The sequence below is a fragment of the Charadrius vociferus genome, unplaced genomic scaffold (genome assembly GCF_000708025.1).
Source record: "Charadrius vociferus isolate BGI_N301 unplaced genomic scaffold, ASM70802v2 scaffold124, whole genome shotgun sequence".
NCBI lineage: Eukaryota > Metazoa > Chordata > Aves > Charadriiformes > Charadriidae > Charadrius > Charadrius vociferus.
The window spans coordinates 100,887-124,845 of NW_009647943.1; the positions used below are offsets into that span (position 1 = coordinate 100,887).

Here is a 23,959-nt window from a genome sequence, read left to right on the forward strand (position 1 = left end):
GAGAGGTCCCTGGGCTGGTCCCTGTGGTGCTCTACTTGGCACTTACCTCCAGGCAGAGCACAGCTCATGAACCACCACCCTCTGAGCTCAGTCCTTCAACCTGGTTTTGACCCACTGGGTTGTCCATCCCTCCAAACAGTAACATCCTGCCTTGGATACAAGGATTGTTGAAGAAGGTGTCCAAATCCTTCTTAAAGTCAAGGCAATTGTCATCCACAGCTGTCATCCCTTCAACCTCAGATGCCATCATTGCATTGCAGAAAGAAAACAGGACGGTCAATCCGTGCTGGCTGTTCCCCTCCCAGGCTCCTCCATGTAGACAAAAACATGCTCCAAGAGGACTCACTCCATGATTCTCCCAGGGACTAAATTGGGGCCGGCAAGAGTGTAGATCCTCAGCTTATCTTTTTGGCCTTTTTGAAGGTCGTGTGCCATATTTGCTTTCCTCCAGTTGTCAGGGAGCTCCCCTGATCCCCACCACATTTGAAAGAGCAGCCCTGCAAGTCCATTTCTGTCAGCATCCATTGATGCAGCCTTTTGGGTCCCATGTATTCGTGTGGATCAAGTTAACTCAGGAAATCCTGACTCCGTCTTCATCCCTGTCTGGTAGCTCTCTGAACCCTTTCAAAAAGCATGGAGGCCTGGGAGACCTTGTTGGTAAAGACTGAAGTAAAGGAGGCATTAAGTGGCTCAGTCTTATCTGTGTCTGCTGTCACTAAATCACCCACCACATTCAGAAATGGGCCCTTATTCAGCCTTTTACTACCAATGTAGTGGTAGAGGCTCTTCTTAGCACCCTTAATTTTCCTTGAAAGTCTCAACCCTACTTGAACTTTGACTTTCCTGACACCATCCCTACATGCCCAGGCAATGTTTGTAAATGCCTCCTTTGTAGCTTGCCTCTGCATCCATCTCCCTCCCATATGCTGCCTTTTTGCGTCACAGAATCACAGAATGGTCAGGGTTGGAAGGCACTTCTGGACATCATCTAGTCCAACCCCCCCACCAGAGCAGCTTAGCATCGCTGCTTAGCAAAGGTCATCTGCTGATACGTCTGCTTGTTTTCCTGAGTGCTGGGATGGACTGTTCTTGTGCCTGAAGTATGCTGTCCTGAAGGCCTTCCAGCTTTCCTGAGCTCCCTTGGCCTTCAGAGCTGCCTCCAGTGGGATCCCTCCCACCCAGCAGTTCCCTGTATAAGCTAAAGTCTTGCTTGAAGTCCAGGGTCTGTACTCTGCTACTCTCCTTCCTCACTCCCTTTAGGATCCTGAACACTACTGCTTCATGGTCACTACAGCCAAGGCTACTGCTGCTTACCACATCCTCAGTTGGTTCTCCCTTGCTAGAGAACAGCAGATACATCTGTGTGTCACACCTGGTTGGCCTTGGAAATTGAAATTCTTTGTGAGACCCAGGGTCTGTGATCCAGAGACTTCCCTCAGGTACTGCTGCCTCCTTTGCAATTTCAGCTCAGGGATGTCCTGGTGCAGCATTGATGTCCTTGGCTTTAAAGCCGTTAGTGGATTTTTCTCGGTAAATGTGGGTAGTTGCTTTCTGAATCTGTACAATTCAATATCACTGTGCCCTGAAGTGAGGTATTCCTCATTTTTACATTTTTGTTGAGCCCTGCACTGCTGGAGACCAATCAGCTCCGGCTGGACCAGGGCACTGCCAGCAGATTCTCGCAGGTTGAGGCCATGCTGCGCTGCCTTGCTTGCTGCCCTGCAAGGGGAAAGGCAGACATGAAGAGAGATCAAGTGCCTCAAGCCCAGGCTACGCTCCTCAGTCCATGGTCGGTGCTGGCTCTGCACAGCCATGGCACAACTGTTGGGCACCCCTGTATGGCCAGGGGGATATTCTGGGTAGCAGGCAATGGAGGAAGCTGGCAATACAGGGAGGTGATGGAGGTGTCACCAGGAGTGACAAGAGAAAGGCGCCAGTCCTAGTGCCCATGTGAGCATCTGTATGGGGCCCGGGACAGGATGGAGCTGTGTGGGGCACGAGAGGCAGGTGGGGATGGGGTGTGCTGTGGGACGTGGGAGAGGCGTAGTAGCCTCTTGCAGGCCAGACCTGACCATGGCTAGCACAGTATGCAGTGCTGGGGGACACCCCACCTGGGCTGGGTGGGCTCTACGTGAGGCTGTGTGAAGGTTGGGCTACCCCAGGAGTGTGTTGTAGGCAGAATGAGAGGACAAAGCATGGAGGGAGCATAATGCTCCATGTGCTGTGCACAGCTGCAGCAGGTTCCAGAGAAATACCATGCTTGCAGCCAAGCATATCTTAACAAGGCTGAAAGACAGGCGGGAGCACTGGCCCTGTGCTGCTCAGAAACCCTGGCCACATTCTGGACTCGAGCAGGATGCTCTGCAGGACCCTCAGCCTCAGCCTCCCTCTCTCTTCAAGACCAAGGAGCTGATGGCTGTCAGGAACACATCCCATATGCAATAGCAGGATGCATTCATGCAGCTGTTATCTCCTGATTGCAAAGGATTTCCCTTTGGCGAATGGGGTCCTACAGGATAGAACAGGAAAGCTACAGGCCAAAAACCACTCTGACCATGCAGCTGGTTTATCCAGGAAGGGGATGGGTTGCCTGATCCACCCACCAATACCAATACAGAGATGCTTTCTGAGAACAACCACCCCTTAGTCTTACAAGGGTGGAATCAGACTTAGGGGTAGTAGCAGTGATTAGGTCTTCAAAAGAGAACATAATGAACCGTAGAAACAATTCACTATGTCTTCCTTCTCACTGCTGATCTGACTGGGTCTGCGAATGGGAACATCTGGACTCTTGAAGCCAGAGCTCCAGGGTCACCACACTCCCTGCCTCACGGAGCACTTTCTGGAGTCCCAGCATGAGCAGAGTGCTGAGCTCTGGCATCACTGCTGTCCGATGACAGGGCACAGAACATTTTCACACAGGGTGGGGAATCTCCCTGCACTTGTGCTTTGTGAACCCTTCTGTTCTTGGCACATGGGGTTGCAGCTGCACATACTATAGTCTTGAGCAGAAACACAGCATGCACAATGCCTCTGCACATTGTGCCTGGCATATCCATGGTGATCCTGTGAGTTTGTGCTGTGTCTTGAGCAGATGAGGTGACCCCACAGCTTTCAGCTTTGTCCACATCTCGTATCTGCATGCTGACCTGGCAAGGTCATGCAGGTGTATTGTTCCCAGCTGCAGCCTTCTCCTCCTCTTCTACTCTCACATAGCTCCTCCTGGGAAGAGCCAGTCTTGATCCTGAAGGATGTTCAAAGAAGTCAGAGGTGAGTATGCTGTAGGCTCAGCTCTCTGACTTCTGCTCCCACATAGTCAAGCAGTAAGCCTTGCACAACCCCAAATGGAGTGTTTCCTGTGCTCTCCCATAGACAGCTTGACCCCATTTCCCTCTTATTTCTCAGGCAAACATCAGAAGCCTTATAAGTAAGCTACAGTAAAACCAACTGTTGATCCAAGATTTGGGGCAGGCGCTAAATACAGAGCCTGCAGCTGCCCTCCATTAGCTTCTAGCAAAGATCCTAGAAAAATATCCAGACTTGGTTTAAAAATTTCCAGGAGTGGTGAATTCACCACAGGCCTTGATGAGCACTTTTGGTGGTTAATTATCCTCTCACAGCTAAAAATGTGCACCACGTCCCAGACTGCGTGTGCTCTGCAGCCAGGGGTCCCAGCTACACATACAATCTAGAGGGAGATGTCTGCCATACCTAGTGGCTGATCAAACCCTGTGCTGCCTCTCGGAGGAGTCCCCAGGAGGCATCACCCCACCCGCAGCCGCAGCCGGGATCTGTACTGCCTTCGGGGCTTGTGTCGGGCCCTGCTGAGCCTGGGCTGGCCGCAGACAGGCAGCCAGCCCCATCCCACGGAAGGCACACAGGGCATCAGCGGTCCGCAGGCACTGCCTGCCTGCAGGCAGGAGAGCTCGGGCTGAGGTCTGCACCAGCAGCCCCACTTCCTCTCCGCACTGTGGCAGAGATGCAAAGCAAACTGTCCATACACCCCACACTGAGCCAACACAGTTAGCTGCTCCTTCAGGTGTTTTGTTGTTCCTGTGGCTTTTCTCTGGGCACCAGTTTAGCACCACCCTTCCAAGTGAGACTAGGACCAGACACAAGTCTCCAGTAGTGGTTGTGCTGGCGCTGGTGCGGTGGTGACATGACCTCTCATGGACCCTGTCTGGGCTTGGACAGGCAGGGCCTGTGTTGGAGCGTTGATCCACAGAAAGTGCCACAGCAGGATGGGGAGGTGGAATGCCGGACACGTGAACGGGTAACTTTTCTGAGGATGCCTTGTCCTGGTTCTACAGCTAGGTTTGCCTCTGATACCGGACTGCTGGCTCCATGAGGCAGTCTTGGAGGGAGATGGCTCTGAGTACCAGGGAGCAGTCAGGGAGGTGGTACTGCGCTGCGTACTGGTGAGAGCTTGTCTGTTTCTCCCCTGTTCCCAACATCTGACCCAGCTCTTGCGGCAGAAAGCTGGATTTCCAGATAGCTTCCCCTGTGGGTATGTATCTTGGGATGGTGACTGTCAGAAGGTGGTTTAGGTGGGGGAGTGAGGCTGTTCTGGAAGCACCGGAGCCCTTGGCCTGAGTAGCCTAAGGAAAATATCTTACTCTGCTGCAGAGCTTGTTGCTGTACAGTAGGCAGCTGACAGGCATTTTAGAGCACTTTCAGAGTGATAAGCAGTTCATTTTGAAGGAAAGAGGTTATTAATTTGCCACACAAATATTAATTTGCCTATTCCAGTCACTGTGGCAGCTCATCGGTTTCAGGTGCATTTTCCATCTGCAGTGGTAGAGAACGCTACCAGCTGAAACCCAGGCATGGCACACAACTCCAGTGTATCGGTACAGGGCTATTACCCCAGTAATAATATCCAGCATGGAGCCGTGAGTAACCTGAGTACAGGTAGGTTTCAGCAATGCCAGTGAGGTCAGATGCGTACTCTCAAATGAGCAGCTCCACAGCAGAGGGAGCTGGGGCAGGAGGAAGGGAGGTTGTTGAGCTGCGGGGAGGCAGGTGGGTCCCATTTCTGTCCGGGCTGCTGTCATGGCACCTGTGGCTCGGAGTGCTCCACAGCTGGAGCAGGGAAGGGGGATCCTGTTTCATGGCACTTCTTCTGGCAGCTGCTGCAGGAGCAAATGCTCTGTACAGGGAGTGTGGTGCTTGTTGTAGATGTGCTCTTGGCTTCTCCTCTCAGGCATCCCCTTAGACCGCAGGCGGCAGGGCAGGAGCACCGGTGAGGGTGTTGCAGGTGCTGCCTGCCCTCCCTGGAGGCCATGGGTGTCTGGGCGGGAGGACAGGCCAGGGGCTCTCCCCAGTGCTGCCGCCCCTCCCTGGGGTGCAGAACATATGTCTGGGGGGAGGGAGGTCCCACCTTTACCTGGTTTTCTTCCCTGGCCCAGCCGTTCCCTGTGCTCTTGCTCGTCCTTCTTCCATCTCTGACGAAAGGGTGAGTGGTTCAGGTTAGGGGCCCTGCCCAGAGGAAAGAGCTGTTCACAGCCCCCAGCTGGGCCCTTTCCTTGGCGCGCGTGCGGCGTTCCTGTGCTTCTCGCTCACGGGAGCCGAGGCCCCAGCGCTGCTGCTGGGAGGAGCTGTGGCTGACGAGGCCTGAACTCCACTTCACCCGGGCCTGGCCCAGCTGCCTCCCTCCTGGCTCCGGCCTCCAGCTTTGTTCTCTGCGCGGAGCTCCCAGCTGCTGGACCAGCCGTGGGCAGTGATGCTGGGGTCAGGAGCTGTTTTCCGCTGACCTGAGCTCTGCAGGGAACCCAAGGAGGTACTGGGGCCTTGCAAGCAAGGAGCAGTTTTCATCCTCCTGCTGCGTCTGTAGCTGCTAATGCAGTTCACGTACCCCAGGCTGCGGCGGGCCCTGGCCGTCACAGGGCAATGGCACCCTCAGTCGTCGCCAGGGCTGCTGAGCACAGAGCTCCGAGAGCAGGACAGAGCCACGGTCGTGGCGAAAAGGGGGCTGTTTTCCTTCCTGTCTTGTCTTAAGCATCTGTGCAGAAAAGAAGGAGCAGAGGGCCAGGGGCAGCTGCTGCGAAAGCACGGGTTGTCCCTGGCTGGCCAGCCAAGCTGGGTGCAATGGGGATTTTTGGCTGCTAGATCCTTGGCATCTGTGTGAGGCTTGGCCTTTCTGCACCCCCTCTCCGAGTGGCCTTTCTCTTAGCTAAGGCGGGTCTGTTGACCAGGGTCCTGGATGTCGCCCCAGGGGTGCAAGAAGGGAGGTATCACCTGAAACAAGGCACCTCTGGTGGTGCGGGGACCCATGGCAGCACTGTACATAGAAAGCATGGTGCAGCTCTTGTGAGTTTGCAATGCTGTGCTCCCCCAACTCTGTGTCCCCTCATGGAACTGGGCCAGCGTCAGCTGATCCGGGGGTCCCCCACAGCTGCCTGCAGCACTGGCCAGGGCACTGTCTGCAGCCAGTGAGCCCTTGGGTGGCCCTGTCCTCTTGCAGGGAGGGCAGCAGAGGAAGTGGTGGCTTGTCTGGGGCAAGAATTGCAGGGCTGAGGCAGTAACTGTCAGTCTGCTTTACTATGGCCAGCTCTGAGGACTGTGCAGTGGTTGTGGGCCACGGAGCAGAGGGCAGCATTGGGTTGTGGTGGTGATGCGCTGGGTCTGGCTGGTGGTCTTCTCTGTGATGCTGGCCCTGCTCATGTAGTGCCTTCCCTCTCCAGGTGACAGCCACAGATGCAGACAGCGGCACGTTTGGCTCCCTTTCCTACTCCATCGGTTCTGGCATCGGCAGTGTTGTCCCCACACAGTTCAGCATTGACAAGCACACGGGGCAGCTGTGCACCGTGCAGGTTCTGGATCGTGATGAGGGCACGTCTGCCTATGATTTCACCATCACTGCTGTTGATGGGGTGAGTACTGGAGAGGCTGCAGGGATGTGATGCTGCTGATGCAGCACTGTGCAGGGGATACTGTTGTCCTTGCCCCTGCTCTTTGCACCATCTCTGATCTGATCCTTCTGCAGGGTGGCCTGAACTCCATGGTGTATGTGAAGGTTTTTCTGGAGGACATAAATGACAACCGGCCAGTGTTTTACCCACTGGAGTATGCTGCCAGCATCAGCACACAGAGCATGCCAGGTACAGCTGTGCTGCGTGTTACTGCCCACGACAAGGATGAGGGGCTGAACGGGAAAGTGACCTACCGCATTGTCCTGGGAAACTCACCCCCTCTCTTCTCCCTCAACAAGGACACAGGTGAGCAAGAGCTCAGGGGCCAGCCAGAGTAGGCAGCAATCAGAGCAGTGGGGTGCAGGCAGGTGTAAAAGCCAGCCTGAGGGTCACCGCTTGGCCATCGCAGCAGTGCAGTCTGCCACCAGAATATGTCTGTTCCTGTGCCTGCCACATCTTACCTGCCTTGGGTTCTTGAGCCTCTGGCAGCCCCTTCCCAGACTCAGTCTCTGACCTCTTGTTTCTGCTCCCTGCTCTGTTCCTCATTTGTCCTATCTTCCTACCTCTCCCTCATTCCCCATTCCTGACTCATTGCACCTTTCCTCCTGCGTGCTACCCCATCAGACTGTATCCTGCTTAGTTTCTTGTCCCTGCCCTGTCCCCTCCTCTCCCCTGCTCAATTTACTCTCCTTCCCTATAACTTTGTCGCACCTTTTTCATTAGCTGCATCTGCTCTGTTTTGCTTTGGCTACCTAAGCCAGAGCAGTTTCTTCTGGGGAGGTGAGCGCATGGGCATGTGGTACCAGGGGCTCTCAGCAGGACAGGAAGGTGTCCTGTGCTGAGCACAGGCATCAGGGTCTCTCCACACTGGTCCCCAAGTTCCCAGAACGTGACTGGGATGAGACAGGCCTACCAGCCATTCTAATGCAGCGACACTTCCTTTGTAGGGCTGGTCGAGGATGGTCCTTCATTCTGCATCTCCTCCAACAGCCTCCCCATGGCCTTGATCCCACCTGCCGTGTCATGACCCTCACCCTGTGCCCCACATTGGAAGCTCTCTTCCCTCCTTTCCCTCTCACAAGACCTGTGGTCTGGCTCGTTTCCCCCGGCCCTAACCACTGCTTAGCTCAGGGCAGGGCTTAAGGTTGACAAAGGAGGATTTGGGGAGGCTTTCCCAGGACGAAACTTTACTTCAGTTCTTCCATGGCAAGTTCCCCCCTGCGACACACATTGCTTGCTGCCCCCTTAGGTCTTTCTTTTCAAGCTTATGGTTTGGCCTATTCCCTTGGTGTCAGGTGACAGGCAGGGGTGCAGGCACAGAGCCCTCTGAACTGCTTTCTTCCCTAGGTGTCATCTCCCTCTCATGGTCCCTGAGTGGTAAAGCCAACACCCTGGTACAGCTGGTGATCTCTGCACAAGATGGTGGGGGCCTACAAGCACAGCCAAATGCCCATGTGAACATCAGCATCGTGGAGGGCACGGTCTCACCCCCTGTCTTTGAGCAAACTCAGTACTTCTTCACAGTGCCTGAGGACATGCTGCAGGGTGCCAGTGTTGGGGCTGTCCGTGCCCAGAACCCTCCAGGTACGGGCTTGTCCTTTTTGTATGCAGTCCCTTTCCCTGTCCCTACATTGTCTTGAAGGTCCAGTACCATACTTCCTCACAGAGCAACCCTGTTCTAGGACCTCCATGCACACACAGAGACACGCACATCCGAATGTATACCTGTGCGATTGTCACTCAACTCAGTGCATACTCTCACGCATGTACTTACACACATGTGTACACACACTTGTGCACATGCATCTGTGCATACGTGCACATGTACACAGTGCTACTGTACACCTCCCGACCGGAGCCTGCCGCAAACAGCACTGCCCAACCCTGCTGCTGTCTGCAGGTGGCTGAGGAGGTGAGCTGGGTACACAAATCGTTCTTCCTGTCTTCATTTCCTTGTCCACAGGTCATGCGGAAGACATCTTTTATTCCATCTCCTCGGGGGATCCTCATGGCTACTTTTCTATCGACTCTGCCTCTGGGCAGCTCCGCACCAGCCTGCCTCTTGATCATGAGTCCCAGGCGGTTCTCATTCTGGATGTCCAGGCCCGAAGTGGTTCACCTCCTGCCTACAGCAACACACGCGTGAAAATCTCTGTGTCAGATGTGAATGACAACGTGCCAGTGTTCGCAGCCCCCTCTGACTCCATTCTGCTGCCAGAGGCCACAGAACCTGGGACTACAGTGTACACTTTGCAGGCTGAGGACCGTGACAGCGGTGCAAATGGCCAGGTGAATTTTGAGCTGGTCTCAGGAGGTGATGGCACCTTCAGTGTGGAGCGCTCATCGGGGGCAGTGCGACTGATCGGGGCCCTGCAGTATGAAGCCAGCGCAGCCTACAGACTGGCCATTGTGGCCCGAGACAGTGGCGTTCCCCAGCTCAGCTCCACTTTCACACTGCTGGTGCATGTGCAAGCCGAGCACGACAATGGGCCCATCTTTGACACGCTCACCTACCGCGTGGAGGTGCAGGAAGGTGTGCCTGTCTCCACCCGCTTCCTGCAGGTGCGGGCCCTGGCACGTGATGCAGAATCTATGACCCTTACCTACCACTTGCGTGCAGATGGGGATGCTGCCAGCTTTGGCATCATGCCTGAGAGTGGTTGGCTGTATGTCAAAAGCGCACTGGACCGGGAGACGCGGGACCTGTATGTGCTCACAGTGCTGGCCTCGGCAGGAGGCAGTGGTGCAGGGGGGGAAGCCCGGAAAACAGGCACCAGCACTGTACGGATCAGCATCACTGATGAGAATGACAACAGCCCCCGGCTGAGTGAGGAGCGTTACTTCTTCACTGTTCCTGAGAATCAGGCTCCTGGTAGCAGTGTGGGGAGGGTGATGGCAAGTGACCGGGATGCTGGGCAGAACAGCCGGCTCACCTACCGCCTGCTCCAGCACGATCCCAACTTTCTTATCCACACACAGACAGGTGAGAGACCTCCTTGTTTCCTAGGCTGGGGCTGGCTGGGGAGAAAGCCCAGGGTAGGTCAAAAGTGATGTGGGCCAGGCCAGTGCCACAACACAATGTTCATCTCACAGAATCACAGAATCACAGAATGGTTAGGGTTGGAAGGGACCTCTGGAGATCATCTAGTCCAACCCCCCTGCCAGAGCAGGGTCACCTACAACAGGTTGCACAGGACAGCATCCAGGCGGGTTTTGAATGTCTCCAGAGTGGGAGCCTCTGGGCAGCCTGTTCCAGTGCTCCACTACCCTCAAAGTAAAGAAGTTCCTTCTCATGTTAAGATGGAACTTCCTATGTTCAAGTTTATGCCCATTACCCCTCGTCCTATCACTGGGCACCACTGAAAAAAGACTACTCCCATCCCCCTGGCATCCTACCTTTAAGTATTTGTAAGTGTTAATAAGATCCCCCCTCAATCTTCTTTTCTCTAGACTAAAGAGACCCAAGTCCCTAAGCCTTTCTTCATATGAGAGATGTTCCAATCCCCTAATCATCTTTGTTGCCCTTTGCTGGACCCTCTCCAGCAGTTCCCTGTCCTTCTTGAACTGGGGAGCCCAGAACTGGATGCAGTACTCCAGATGCGGCCTCACCAGGGCAGAGTAGAGGGGGAGGATGACCTCCCTCGACCTGCTGGCCACACTCTTCTTGATGCACCCCAGGATGCCATTCGCCTTCTTGGCCGCCAGGGCACATTGCTGGCTCATGGTCATCCTGTTGTCCACCAGGACTCCCAGGTGGACATCTGCCCACCCCTGCGGTGCTGGGCTCCCCAGCAACATGCATGAGCACAGGCTCTTCTCTAAAGTGGTTTTCGGGCTGAGCTGTGTCCCCACTTCTCCCTCACAGGGGAGCTCAGCACCAAGCATAGCCTGGACCGGGAGCAGCAGTCCAGCTACCAGCTCTTGGTAATCGTGCAGGATGGGGGAGCACCACCCCGCAGTGCCACAGGAACCATCTATGTCACTGTGCTCGACGAGAATGACAACGCTCCTGCTTTCCTTCACGTGGCCAGTGGTCAGGAGCTGCCCGTGCAGGTAGGGGCAGCAAGCTGGAGCCCTGGTGAGGCAGGGGTGTGGCAGCCTCTGGGTTTGTTTGGGGCAGGCGGTTCTGCAGGGGGGAAGGGAGCAGGCAGGGGCACCCAGGAGAATTTCAGGGTGGGAGACAAGCAGGCACAAGTTGCATCCATGCAGCAGCCAGGGCAGTCTGGTAAATCTGATTGAGATGCAGTAAGATGGGCACGTCCTTGGGAAATGCAGACATCTCTGTGCACAGAGCAGGTGAGGACTGCAGAGGGCTCTGAGACCAATAGGACTGGCCAGCCAGCAGAAGCTCTTGGATCACACATGCTGCAAGGAGGGAAGGAGAAAGGGAGCCCTAAACCTGACCGAGCAGAGCCAGCGGTACAACACTGGCGAGCGGGGAGGCACTGGGTGCTGATAACTTCTAGGTCTCGGGACTTTTGGTATAGCCACTCGGCTTTCTGGGAGGTCAAGAAAGCACTGCCCAGCTGGACTTTGCGCTCACAAGGGTTTTCTGAGAATCTGGTATGGGTCCCAGCCCAGCTTTCCCTCTCAAAGCTGACCGAGTTATGTCTATGCTGCTCAACAGAAGGGGGCAAGGACCAGCCCTCCACCCCCAGCCCCAGCTGGCTGCATCTTGCTCTGCCATGGCCCCTGTGGAGTGGCACGTGTGGCACGGGCTCGCTGGAGCCAGCCGAGTGGCGCTGGCAGCGATGGAGCAGGATGGACAATCGAGGCCCTGTCCTCATCTCCTCCCCACAGAGTGGGGAGAACCTGTGACTGAAAGGATGTGCTTGCGCTGCACGTTGCTGCACTTCAGGCAGTGTGCTCAAAGCCACTCGCACTGTGCTGAGTTTAAAACATCACGGTGATGGAAACCTTTCTGTGTCACAAGTCCTGCCTGAGCCGCACATCAGAGACAGGCCAGAGCAGGCAGGACTGTATTGGCAGGTCACTGCTGCACCTGGGTGGCCATCAGCACAGGACGCTGGGGACACTCTGCAACTCCAGTCAGGCCTTCCCTGTTCATTGCTTTTTCCTTTCCTGTTCCAGGCTGCAGCCTTCCCTTGCCCAGCCTGCCTCTTGCGTATCCAGCCGGCACTCTGCTTGCAAAACTGTCTGGCAAGGCTTGGCCCGGGTGAAGGCATCTCAGGGCCTGGTGGAGGCAGAGGAAGGCAAAGTCAGTCTAAGCAAGGCTCTGGCCCTTAGGTCCCTCCTGCAGACCAGGGACCAGCCAGCCATGGCGTTGTTGAGACTGCAGCTCAACAGGCTCTGCAACATGGCATTGCTCACACTGTGGCTGCCGTCTGCTGAGTGTCCTGTCTCCTCTGTCGGGGCACTCGCAACACACTCGCACAGCAGGCTCTGCTGTTGATTCCCATGTTTGGGGGCATGAAATCCTGGGAGTGTCCTGCTAGAGCTTGGGAGGTCTCTTCTCATACAAAGATAGCACAAAAACATTCGCATCCTTCGGGAGACAGAGCAAGGCTGGGACGGATTTAGAGTCCTGAAGGCAGGTAAATGCTCTGGCAGCTTTGAATGAAACAAATATTTGAGCACTTTGGTTTGAAGGTCTCCTGCTAGAAACACTGGTAGAGAAGGGTGAAGCACAGGAGGAGGCCACTGTTAATTGTGATCTATGTGTAGAGGAAAGGCTTGGAGGGAAAAGAAAAAACTGAATGATAAATGCAAAGTTCAGTGATTTCTTGCAGACTTGCTTAGTGAAGTATTCATATCAATGTTCATTAGACAAAGCAGAAGGAGGTTTCTGTACTGGCACCTTGCTTTGGGCATCAGCTAGAGGGGTATCTCCCACTGTAGGCTTTCAAGATGAGCTTGTCAAGCACAGTGTAACACGCTGGCAGGACCGGGTGTTGTTTATGCAGGACCTGCAGTAGTAGTGGATCCTGCCAGGGAATGATCACTAGGAAAGGGAGAGGGAGCAAAGGGAAGGAAGGAGTGGTCTGTTTTCACAGAGGAGGGATGTCACTGGTGGGTGCCTAGGACTGGTGCTGGTATCCTTGCTATTTAGCATTTTCATATATCCTCCAGAAGTGATTGTTGATGTTACTAGTATATTCGTAGTAATAAAGGTGAGGGCTCCCTGTGAGGAACTGTGGAAGGATCTTGGTTTACTGTTCAATTAGGAAAGAAGATGGGAAATGAAATTCACTGTTGCTAACTGGAAAGTGATACACATGGCAAAAAGCAATACGAATTTTGCTTACACAGGGGTGGGCTCTGAATTGGCTGCTTCAGTTTAGGGAGAAGATGGGGGCATCGCTGTGAATGCTTTGTGAAAATGTGAGCTCAGGGCTCGGCTGCAGTCAAAAAGGCAAATCAAATGCTAAGTGTTACTAGAAAAGGAACAGCGAATGAAAGAAAACATCATTACCCTACATCTCAAATTCTGCACACACTCTCTGCTCTGCCTCCATTCCACTAAATAAGCAGTAGTGCTAGAAAAGGTACAAAAAAAGGATGTTAATGTGATCTCCAGTAGATAATGGTTTCCATGCAGAAAGAAAATACTTGAACATTCTTTGGCATGGAAGAAACTGCAGGAATATAACAGAGGTGTGCAGTGAATGGCACAGAAAAAGTCACGGGGAAATTAGAAGTTGCTTTTTTCACAATACAAGACCTAGGCAGCTTCATAAGAAATGACCAGGCAGCAGGTTTAAAATAAACAAAGACAGTGCTTTTTCATGCAGAACATAATTAAATTGTGAAATCATTGCCAAAAGTTGCATGGGTTCAAAATTAGATGAATTCATGGAAAGAAAAAAATCCATCAAAGGCTGTTGAACAAAAATATGATCTGTGGCTCAGGAAGTGACTTAGCCACAGAGTGCTGGAAGCTGGGAGGGTTTCACAGGAGGATTATTCCATACGTACCCTATTTCTTGCATCTTCTCTATGTATCCACTGCCAGCCACCGTCAGAGCTATGCCAGTGGTTGAGATGGCTTTCCGATCTTTGGACCAAGCTGGTATTTGCCACAACCTCCTTGGAGGGTGGACATCTAACCTTCACATGCCTGCCTGGTAGCAATTTTACTAAGGCTGAGGTTTTTTGCAGAGGCAAAACCACTTCTATTGCTGTTTATTCCTCTGTTTGTGCATCTAAAATGGCATTTGTACATGGAGCCTGTGTGGATGCTGCTCATTTAACTCCTCTGCTGAGTCACTGCTTGCCTCAGATGGAGTTTCATTCCTTATGGAAGAGGAGTGTGACCATGCACGCAAAGCAGGAGCCCCTTGTATCCTGGTTGAGGGCGATTAGGGACAGCATGGGGGGCAGGCCCTGCCCCAGCCATTACAGAGGAGAGGTTGGAAGGGGCTTCCTAAGCATGGCCCCACTCAGAGGTGTCCACGAAGACACTCCTTTTCATAAACAGCCAAGCTATATTTAGAAGGTCTTCTGCCTCCATCACTGCTGTGAAATGTTGTTCCAGATTCCTTGATCTAGTCGTTAGAAACCATCTCTTAATTTCCAGCCTAAACTAATTTCTGACCACTTTATATTCATTTGTTCTTGTGCCAATATTGTGTTTTTGCTTAAATAACTCTTCTCTCTCCTTGGAATTTCCCTCCCCTCTTCCCAGTGTTTACAGAGTGCAGTCACATCACTGCTTGGCCTGGCTAAACAAGACCAGCTCCTCTGGTCTCCCCTCCCTGAGTACCACCAACGTGGTGCCAGCGGCTTGCGCAACAGCATTAACACTTGCCTTCTCTCAGGAGCTTGCAGCCTCTTTCCTTGGATTCTTGCTTGGATTCCCCTTGTCTTTTTCATAAATGCGTTAAAGTGGGACCACACAGCTGGATCCGTGAGGATGATTTGTGCTGTGGGATGTGCTGATAGGATGTGAATTTGAAGTCTGTAACCTCAGGATGTGAATTTGATGTCTTCTGGTGTGGAAGGGACTGCAGAGTCTGTGCCAAGTAGGGCTCTACCGGTGAGGTGTGGGTATGTGCACGGAGTCTGTGTTGGAGGAGTGACAGGTCTGCTGGCAGGCATGGGTTGTTTGCTGAGAGTACTCCCAAAAACTGACAGGTGGTGAGGGGCAGTAATGGGGATGTGTCCATTTCCATAACTATCCAGCAAAGGTGCTTGCATGCAATGCTGTTACCTGTCGTCTCTGTCAGGAATCTGGTAACTCACCTCAGAATGTGGGGTTAGTTGAGCGTGTGCATAATTAATGTCTCGATGGTACTGTGACGTATTGGCATAAAATGGTGGTCTTAAGTGCTTACAGACAGGCAGTCAGCAGTGCTAACTAGCAAAAAAGGAGAGAAGGGAAAAGCCCTAAGAGTCCAGGTGTCTGAGCTCAGGAAGAACTGCCAGCTGCATTTCCAGAGATCATAAACCTCCCTGGGCTGGCTGGTGGGAACTGAGGAAGACACCTTGCATTGCCAGGGTGACTGGCCTCTGAGCCTGTCAGTGCTTACACCTTCGCATTTGCAGTTGAAGGGTTCTGTTGGGGGCAGAGCGAACCAAGACTGTCGTGGAACCCTGGATTTTACTAGCTGTAGAGGCTTTGGATGTAACGTGGGTGAAATAGTGTCCTCCCATCGCCCTGCAGCTCACTGCTGCAGCATACCCCAGCGCTGCTAAGCTGGTTGTCAAACAGGGCAGAATGGGAGGAGGGCTGGCAAGGCAGAAAGTCCCCTTTGCCACCTTTGCTGCAGACATCTCCATGTTGTCCAGCTTCAGACACAGCCTGTGGGGTCTTGCTGTGGGGTCTGTGCCTTGGGTGAGGTGCAGGGCTGGTGTAGAAAGGTGCAGATCCTGTGCCGTGCTTGGGGGTTTGTGGGGGTAGTCTGAAGGGTACCCTGTGCCATTCAGCTGCTCCCTGGGCTGTGCTGCAGGTGCTGGAAGAGAAGCCATCGGGACTTCTAGTCGCCTCCCTGCAGGCCAAGGACCCCGACGAGGGCGAGAATGGGACCATCATCTACTCACTGATAGGTATGAGCTGCAGAACTGACTAATTGATACTGCTCCCTGCATTGCAGCCATTACCCTTGTGGGCAGATGGGTGCCCTCTGCCCAAGCCCTGCCATACTGCACTCCCTTCTCCATCCCAACCTGCCCTCCCTCCTGTCTGCCTCTCCCTGAAGTGTTTCATCTTCTTTCTGCAGGAGCCTGGGCAGAGCGTTTCACACTGCACATGGCTACTGGAGAGTTGCGGACTGCTACAGTTCTACGCCGGTCTGATCGTGCTGAGTACATCTTCACTGTGACAGCCAGTGACCGGGGCACGGTGCCTCGCAGTACGTCAGCCATCATTCGCATTCAGGTATACGGCACGCCAACTCCTCTTGTCCCTGCACCATCTACCCCTTGGTCACCTCTTGGAGGACAGCATCCAGCTACTTGGCAGCCTTCTTCCCCACCTACTCACCCTCCACTGCCTTCATCCCAGGGCACCCTCTGCCCTTGCTCAGCTGTTGATGCAGCCCTAAAATCTGTGTGGAGAACCTGGGATGGGAAGGGATGGGTCTGTCTGCCACTGTGCTTGTTCTCATTTATAAAGTGGTCAACAGCGTTAATAGTAAGCAGTTCTGTCTTTTCCAGACTGGGACAGCCAACTCTGTCCTAGATATGCTATTGCAGAGAAGCCCTTAGAGGTCCCCTGCACAGAGACATTAATTCTTCCCACCATCTACTGAAAACAGTAGGTGTTCCGGACATTCAGGGTGTTCTTCGTGTCTGTATAACTTTGGCACTCACTGTCTGATGTATTGGCCCAGGCAGCCAAGTCCTTTCTCTATTGTCAGTAATGAGCTTCCTTTTACAGCAGAGACTCTGGTTTCCCCCCAGTCAAGGCACTTTCACAATACACCATTTCACATCTTCCTGTCCCTGTTCTTGCAGTTCCCAAGGCCATTTGACTCTCCTTGTTTGATGTTCTGCTGCTTCTCTGTGCTGGCAGTGCCCTCTAACATTTTCAGCAAGTTCATAATGTACTCAGCTTTGTTTTGCCCTTGCACCTATCAAAAGTAAATGTCAGCAGCAAGAGCCATCTCTGCAAAGGCCTGCTAATCACTCTTCTTGAGCCAGTCAATCTTTTAGTCCTTTCCATCACACAGTCATATTCATACTATGCCTTTCCCCAGTTTAATGGCTGATGTCCCATGCGCTACTGCATCAGAGCCCAGCTAAAACCCAGGCAAGTTAGGTACATGGAGTTTCCTTTGTCCTTGAGGAGAGAAGCACTGGTTTAGCCTGGCACATCTGCCTTTAGCCATTCCACAATGCGTTTTATACCATTTCCTTTTTATGCCATGTCTGTAACTGTTCTTGTCATTAAAGTTTTTCTACAGGCTTCAAAGTGTTAAGGGCAGGCTGGCAGGCCGGTTGTCCCTGACGTGCTTGTTTGTATCCCTATAATATAGCTATTTGCTTGATTGTCGCTGGTTTTGATACCCTTCTGGGCTGACAGTTTTGCTGTTTTCTCTTTTTCCCCAGCTCCTTGACATAAGCGCTCTGAGTTCTTCAATGTGTTTTCCCTTCAGATAACACTATGCCTTTTCATGCAGCCTTGCTCCCATCCACAGGTGCACCTCATCCCCAAATTAACTTCACTATCTTTAATACAAGCATTTATAGTATTTATTTATCTTTGGGTCATACTGGGTTATCTCTCTTCTCTGTACCTCTCATCTGGATGAGTGTTACCTCTCTTCTTGCCCACTCTTGCTTATGTTCTGCAGGATTGTTTCTGCTGATGTCTGTTGCCTTTGCAGTATCTAACACAATCACAGTATCATAGACACAGAATGGCTGAGGCAGGAAGGCACCTCCAGAGGTCATCTTGTGTAACCACCCTGCTCAAGCAGGGCCACCCAGAGTCAGTTGCCCAGGACCATGTCCAGGTGGCTTTTGATTGTCTCCGAGGATGGCGACTCCACCACCTCTCTGGGCAATCTGCGCCAGTGCTCGGTCTCCCTCACAGTGAAAAGCATTTCCTGATGTTCAGAGGGAACCTCCTGTGTTTCAGCTTGTGCCCGTTGCCTCTGGTCCTGGCACTGGGCACCACTGGGAAGAGCCTGGCTCCATCCTCTTTGCACCCTCCCTTCAGGTATTGATATACTTTGATAATACTCCCCCAAGCCTTCTCTGGCCAGTTAGCAGCTCTGTCTGTCCTTACCTACCCTAGCTCCCCAGGTGAAGCTCATCTTTCACCCTGTCAAACCCATGCTTATTCTCAGTATGTTTTTCAGGTTGCTACTTATCTGTTAAGTCACAAGAGCTGAGACACCTGCTCTGTGCAGGCCCCATGTCCCCCTCTCCACTGGCTCCCCGGTAGGACCTCCTGGCACACAGTGCCCTGACGCGTACCCCTCACTGGTGCCTCTCCTCACAGGTGCTGCCATCCTCCCGGGTGCTGCCACGGCCTGATGCCACTGTGCTGACCCTCCACCCTCTCGAGGGGGTCAAGCCGGGGTCTGTGATCGGCTCAGTGGCACCCCCAGATGCCCCTGCACGAGGACAGCTGACCTACACAGTGGTAGGAGGTGGTGGGGATGGCACCTTTGTGGTTGACAGTGTGACAGGGGAGATTTACGCCGCCCGGGAGTTGGACTATGAAGCTGGGGCACGGCATGTGCTTCAGGTGAGTGCTGAGGACATGCAGCATGGCTATCCCTCCAGCCGACTGGTGCTGGTACAGATCCACGTGCAGGACTGCAATGACCAGGCGCCCACCTTCCCTGAAGACCCCATCACCATTGTGGTGCCTGAGAACGCCCAGGCTGGCTCGTCCATCTTCACCTTCCAGGCGCTGGATGGGGATGGTGTGGGTCCCAATAGCCAGGTGCGCTATGCCCTGCTGCACCAGGAGCCCCCCGGGGCTCCCTTCCAGCTTGACAGCCGCTCGGGGCTGCTGACCCTTCGCCATGGCCTTGACCGGGAAGCTGCTGCCTCCTTCCTCTTGGTGGTGGAGGCCACGGACCAGGCCCGCAACGTCAGCCAGCGCCGCTCGGCAGCTGTCACAGCCCGTGTGTTTGTGACTGATGAGAATGACAACGTGCCTGTGTTCCTCTCACCTGCTGCCGTCAGCGTCATGGAGGACCAGCCGACGGGGTTTGTGGCACTGCATGTGGTGGCCCAGGACAATGATTTGGGAGAGAATGGGCGTGTGAGCTACTCATTGCGAGCAGGCAACAGTGATGGCCGCTTCCACCTTAACCCCAGCACTGGTGAGGGCCCAGGAGGATGCAGGGTGGGTGGCAGGGTTGCTGGGAATGTGGGGGCTGAGGAGGGTGCAGGGATACATGGGGATGTAGCATGGTGCACAGGAGGAGGGCATGGGCTGGGGAACCTGCGGGAGGGAGACTTGTGGGGTACAGAGAGTATAACACCTGGTTGGCACGATACTGCTGTCTCTCTTGAGACCTGGCTGTCGCTGGCTCGCCCCAGTGCCCGCAGCCTTGCGGTAGCTCTGTCCTGGGAACAGTCGGCCCTGGTGCCGTGCGGTCCCAGCTCGCCCCTCTCCCTATGTCTGCAGGCGCACTCTCCATCGTGCGGGCCCTGAACCGGGAGGAGGTGGTGCAGCACAACCTGACCGTGGTGGCCATGGATCACGGTTTCCCACGCCGTTCCGCTACACAGCTACTGTCTGTGCTGGTGCTGGATGTCAATGATGAGGCTCCCACTTTTGAGAAACCTGAGTATGAAGCACACATCATGGAGAACTTGCCAGCTGGCAGCCCTGTGCTGCAGGTGCTGGCCACGGACCGGGACCTGGGTGAGGATGCAGGGCAAGGGTAGGCTGCCCTGTTTGGTCAGGGCCCTTCTGGAGATGCGGCACCCAGGACTGGGTGAACTCTGCTCCCTTCCACCTGATTTGGAGAGCCTGGCTGGCCATGGAGGGAAGGATCATCACCTGGCCTGGAGATGAGGGATGGGCTGAATCCTGGGAGAAGCTGACAGTGAGAACAGGCACTGTGATTCCCTCTGCTCCCCAAGACAATGGCCTTTGTTCCTTGGAGGTTCCTTGGCCCATCTTCCCTTCCACCAGCTGGGCTGGGCTGGGACCTCCTTTCACCCCACATCTCTGCCCCAGCTTTATTTGCCAGGGAGTGAGATCGTCCTCTCCCATAGCCTGTGTGACCCCTGGGTGGGAGGCCTGGGAGGAGGAAGGTGCAGGCCTGCGAGACAAATGAGAGGCTTCTGGGCTGCTCTCAAACCATGTTCCCCCTTGCAGGTGTCAATGGGCAGGTGTCCTATGGGACTCTCTCAGGGGGGCCATTCTCCATCCACCCACAGACGGGGCTTATTGTCACCACACATGCCCTGGACCGCGAGGAGCAGGAGCAACACGTGCTGATGGGTAGGGCTGTGCTGGTGCATGAGAGGGCTGCGCTGGTGCATGAGAGGGCTGCAGCAGGTGTGGGGGTGGAGACCACGGGGGAGGCAGTTGGGTGCTCCCCACTGCTGGGGTAGGGCAGGTCTGCAAGGAGGGCAGGCCATGGCAAGTGATGGGGGTTTGTGGGGCTGGCAGGGTTGTTGGGTGGTTTGAGCACACAGGGATGCCACTGAGCCCGTGCCTGACTGCCTCTGTGGGTGTCTGGGCATTTGCATATGACAGCCTTGATGGTGGCTCCCAGCCAGCAGGGTAGCCTGCAGTGCTCTTGCTCTGTTCCTGCAGTCTATGCACGGGATGGTGGCCTGCCCCCCAACCTCTCCAAGACAACTGTGCGGATAACAGTAGGGGATGAGAATGATCACACACCACACCTAGAGAGTGAGTCCTGCTCTGTGGAGGTCCCTGAGAACCAAAGCCACGTGGCACTCTACACCCTGCGGGCCACCGATCCTGACGGAGGCGAGAACGGGCGCTTGGAATACCACGTGGCAGGTGAGGTGCACAGGGAGCTCTGTAGCTTGTTTCTTGGCAGTAGGTAAGGTCTGTTCACCCTGGATTGCCCATGGCTCTGGGAAGCATCAGCTGTGACAGTTCCTGTTCCACTTCGGTTCTCCTGCTCCAAGCCACATGTAGCTGCTGCCACCTCTCAGCCCTCTAGTTTCTCTGCCCCCAGTAAAGAGCACCCCAAGATCTGGACGGGCTGCAGTTCCTCATTCCCCAGGCTCTGGTCTGGTTCCTCAGGCTTGGACTAGTTCTCTGCCCCTCTTGGCTACTCTGACCTGTTGAATTTACAGGTTGTGAAGCAGGATCTCTTTGTTGTTATCATGCCATGCATTATCTGGGGGCTTCCTGTGACAGCAGCACTGGCCTGTAAGCTGTTGGAGCCAGTTCTTGCACGCGCACGCACACACACACATACACACACACACAGACAAACGGAGCTGGACCAAGGAAGTTCAGTCGCACTGAGGCCTTGCAGAGAACAGCTCACTCTACCCTCCTTGCCAGGCCACACTGGGATGGACTTCATGCTGTCTTCTCTGGGCAGCATAGGGCAGGTCCTTCCTTGTACCAGTTGTAGTCATGCTGTCTTGTTATTCCCTCTTCTTTTCCAGATGGAGACCCTGGGCAGCATTTCAGCCTAGACCCAGTCTCTGGTGTCCTCTCCACTGCACGTGCCCTTGACCGGGAGCAAGTTGCTTCCTACAGCCTCACAGTGGTGGTGCAAGACCACGGCACCCCCCCGCGCAGTGCCACCATGTCAGTGAAGGTGCGGGTGTTGGACCTAAATGACAACGCACCTGGTTTTGCTCAAGCCACGTATGTGGTAGAGGTGCCAGAGGACTTGCCTGTTGGCGCCCTGGTGCTGCAGCTGGTGGCTGAGGACCCTGACGAGGGCACCAATGGGCAGGTCTCCTACTACCTGGGCAATGAGTCACTTGGCATGTTCCAGGTCGAGCCGCAGAGTGGGCGCATCAGAAGTGCCCAGGCGCTGGACCGGGAACGCCACCCCAGTTACAGCTTCCTGGCCAAGGCTGTGGATTCAGCACCATGGGAGCCCAAGAGCGCAGCTGTGCGTGTCACTGTCACAGTGCGAGATGTCAATGACCATGCCCCTGCCTTCCTGCACAGCCCACTTACTGTCAACTTGTCCCGCCACACACCACTCAAGCAGGTCGTGGCCACCATGAGGGCAGAGGACAGGGATGCAGGTGCCAATGCCTCCATCCTGTATCGCCTTGCCACCCCCAACTCTGCCTTCGCAATCAACTCCTACACAGGGGATATCCAGCTGATGCAGCCCCTGAGCTCGCTCAGCCAGCGCCAGCGGCCGCTCTTCATCCTGGCCACAGACCTGGGGCAACCAGCACTCTCCTCTACTGGTGTGGTGGTGATCCATTTGCAGGATGAGCCCTACCAGGGGCTGCGCTTTCCCCGGAGCACCAGTGATGTGGCCCTGCCAGAAAATGCTGCCCCAGGTATCAGCTAGGCAGAGTGACCAGCAAGTGCTGGGATGAAATGGGACAGGACAGGAGGGAGGGTGGGTGTTCGGCTGGCAAAGCTGTGGGAAACTCAAACCAGGTAGCACTGCAGGGTCTTGGGAAGCCCCATTATGCTTTGGGTAGATCCAAGGGACTGCAGGGTCTGGCTGGTGCACAGGCTGTTCAGGGTGGTAGCTCCTGTGGGTTTGCCCCAGAGGGTTCAGATCACTGTAGGCAGTCACAGGTGGCCAGTTGCTCCTGGAAGGTCTGCAGGAGTCACAGTGAGACCATAGAGGGGCCATGGACAGGCCCCACAAATCCTAGCTCCCAGCCCAAAGTTACCATTAGATCTCGCTTCCTCTGGCAGCAGTGTCCTCAGGCAGAGCTGTGTTCCTGTGGTACAGCATGTGCTGCCCGCACACCACCCCGACCCTCTCTGCCACCTGCCCCGAGACTATGCTGCCCCTTCACACTGTTTCGCTCTCTTCCAGGCACTGCTGTGGCAAGCATCCAAGCTATGCACACAGGGGGCTCTTCTGGGCGCATCACGTACAGCATCGTCAGCGGCAACGAGAGGAATGCTTTCGTTATCCAGCCCAGTTCAGGTACAGCACCAAGACCACCTGGGGAAGCAGTAAGTGGGAGGGTGCCAGTGCCTGCTCAGCTGTCACAAGGCTCAGAGTCCCCCAAAAGGGGAACAGCTACTGTGGGCTGGAACACAGTCCACACCTCTATACCAGTAAGTTAAATAACATTAGTATTTGGACGTGGACACTAATCTGTCATTGTCCAGATGTTGTTAGCACAGCTCCCACCATAGTTTTGGTCCCTCCTAACTGGACCTTTCCCCAGAAACTCCTAGGCCTGGTTCAGGATTTAGCAGAGGCCAGGACCATTGCTAAGATGCAATCTGGGTGCAGCCCGTGCCTTAGATGGCAAGTTCAGCCAAATGACACATCCTAAGTTGGGGCCTCGGAGCCAGGCACCTGGACTGCTGTGCTTTATTCTCTGGTGTGCACGTAGCTACTGTGACTGCAGCATTGCTGTGGATTCATGGCTGTCTCTGTGCGGTCCCCAAAGGTGACAGTAAATGGGGAACCACTCACTGTCCAGCAGACGTTCTAAGGGAGCCCTCCCGCTGCACCACTGTTCCCTGAGCAGTCAGCAGGTGCTGAATGTTTCAGTGGTGCCTGTGGGTGGCTGATAGCACAGGCAGAGCAGTGAGGCAGGTTGCAGGGTGCTGCCCAGTGACACTGGGCAAGCTGGTATTGTTTGCACCACATGCTTCAAAGGGCAGCCTTTGAAGGGCCATGCATCCCTTCACATCAGGGAAAGCCTGGCTGAGATAGGGTGATGGGTGCCTTGCTGTGAGGTTGGTGCTTACCCTGTAGTTTGGAAGAGGCTGGGTTATCACAACCCCTGGTATCAATACAGGCGGGGGATAAATGGGTGGAGAGCAGCCCTGAGGAGAAGGACTTGAGGGTACTAGTGGGTGAAAAGCTCACCATGATCTGGCAATGTGCGCTGGCAGACCAGCAAGCCACCCGCATCCCGGGCTGCATCCCCAGCAGCGTGGCCAGCAGGGCGAGGGGAGATTGTGCCCCTCTGCTGCGCTCTGCTCTGGGGAGACCCCCCTGCAGTGCTGCCTCCAGCTC

At 54.6% G+C, this 23,959-nt stretch overlaps 1 protein-coding gene across 1 annotated transcript in view; it reads left to right on the forward strand.

Moving 5' to 3' along the window:
- DCHS1 (dachsous cadherin-related 1) overlaps positions 1-23,959 on the forward strand; it is a 48,600-nt gene that overhangs the window by 14,347 nt on the left and 10,294 nt on the right. Inside the window, exons 2-14 of the mRNA XM_009883237.1 lie at positions 6,684-6,872; positions 6,986-7,217; positions 8,259-8,495; positions 8,875-9,894; positions 10,777-10,964; positions 15,821-15,917; positions 16,091-16,248; positions 18,319-19,153; positions 19,462-19,701; positions 20,161-20,286; positions 20,605-20,814; positions 21,438-22,301; positions 22,796-22,950. Coding sequence (XP_009881539.1) covers positions 6,684-6,872; positions 6,986-7,217; positions 8,259-8,495; positions 8,875-9,894; positions 10,777-10,964; positions 15,821-15,917; positions 16,091-16,248; positions 18,319-19,153; positions 19,462-19,701; positions 20,161-20,286; positions 20,605-20,814; positions 21,438-22,301; positions 22,796-22,950 — 4,551 coding nt within the window. The remainder of the gene's footprint in view (positions 1-6,683; positions 6,873-6,985; positions 7,218-8,258; positions 8,496-8,874; positions 9,895-10,776; positions 10,965-15,820; positions 15,918-16,090; positions 16,249-18,318; positions 19,154-19,461; positions 19,702-20,160; positions 20,287-20,604; positions 20,815-21,437; positions 22,302-22,795; positions 22,951-23,959) is intronic.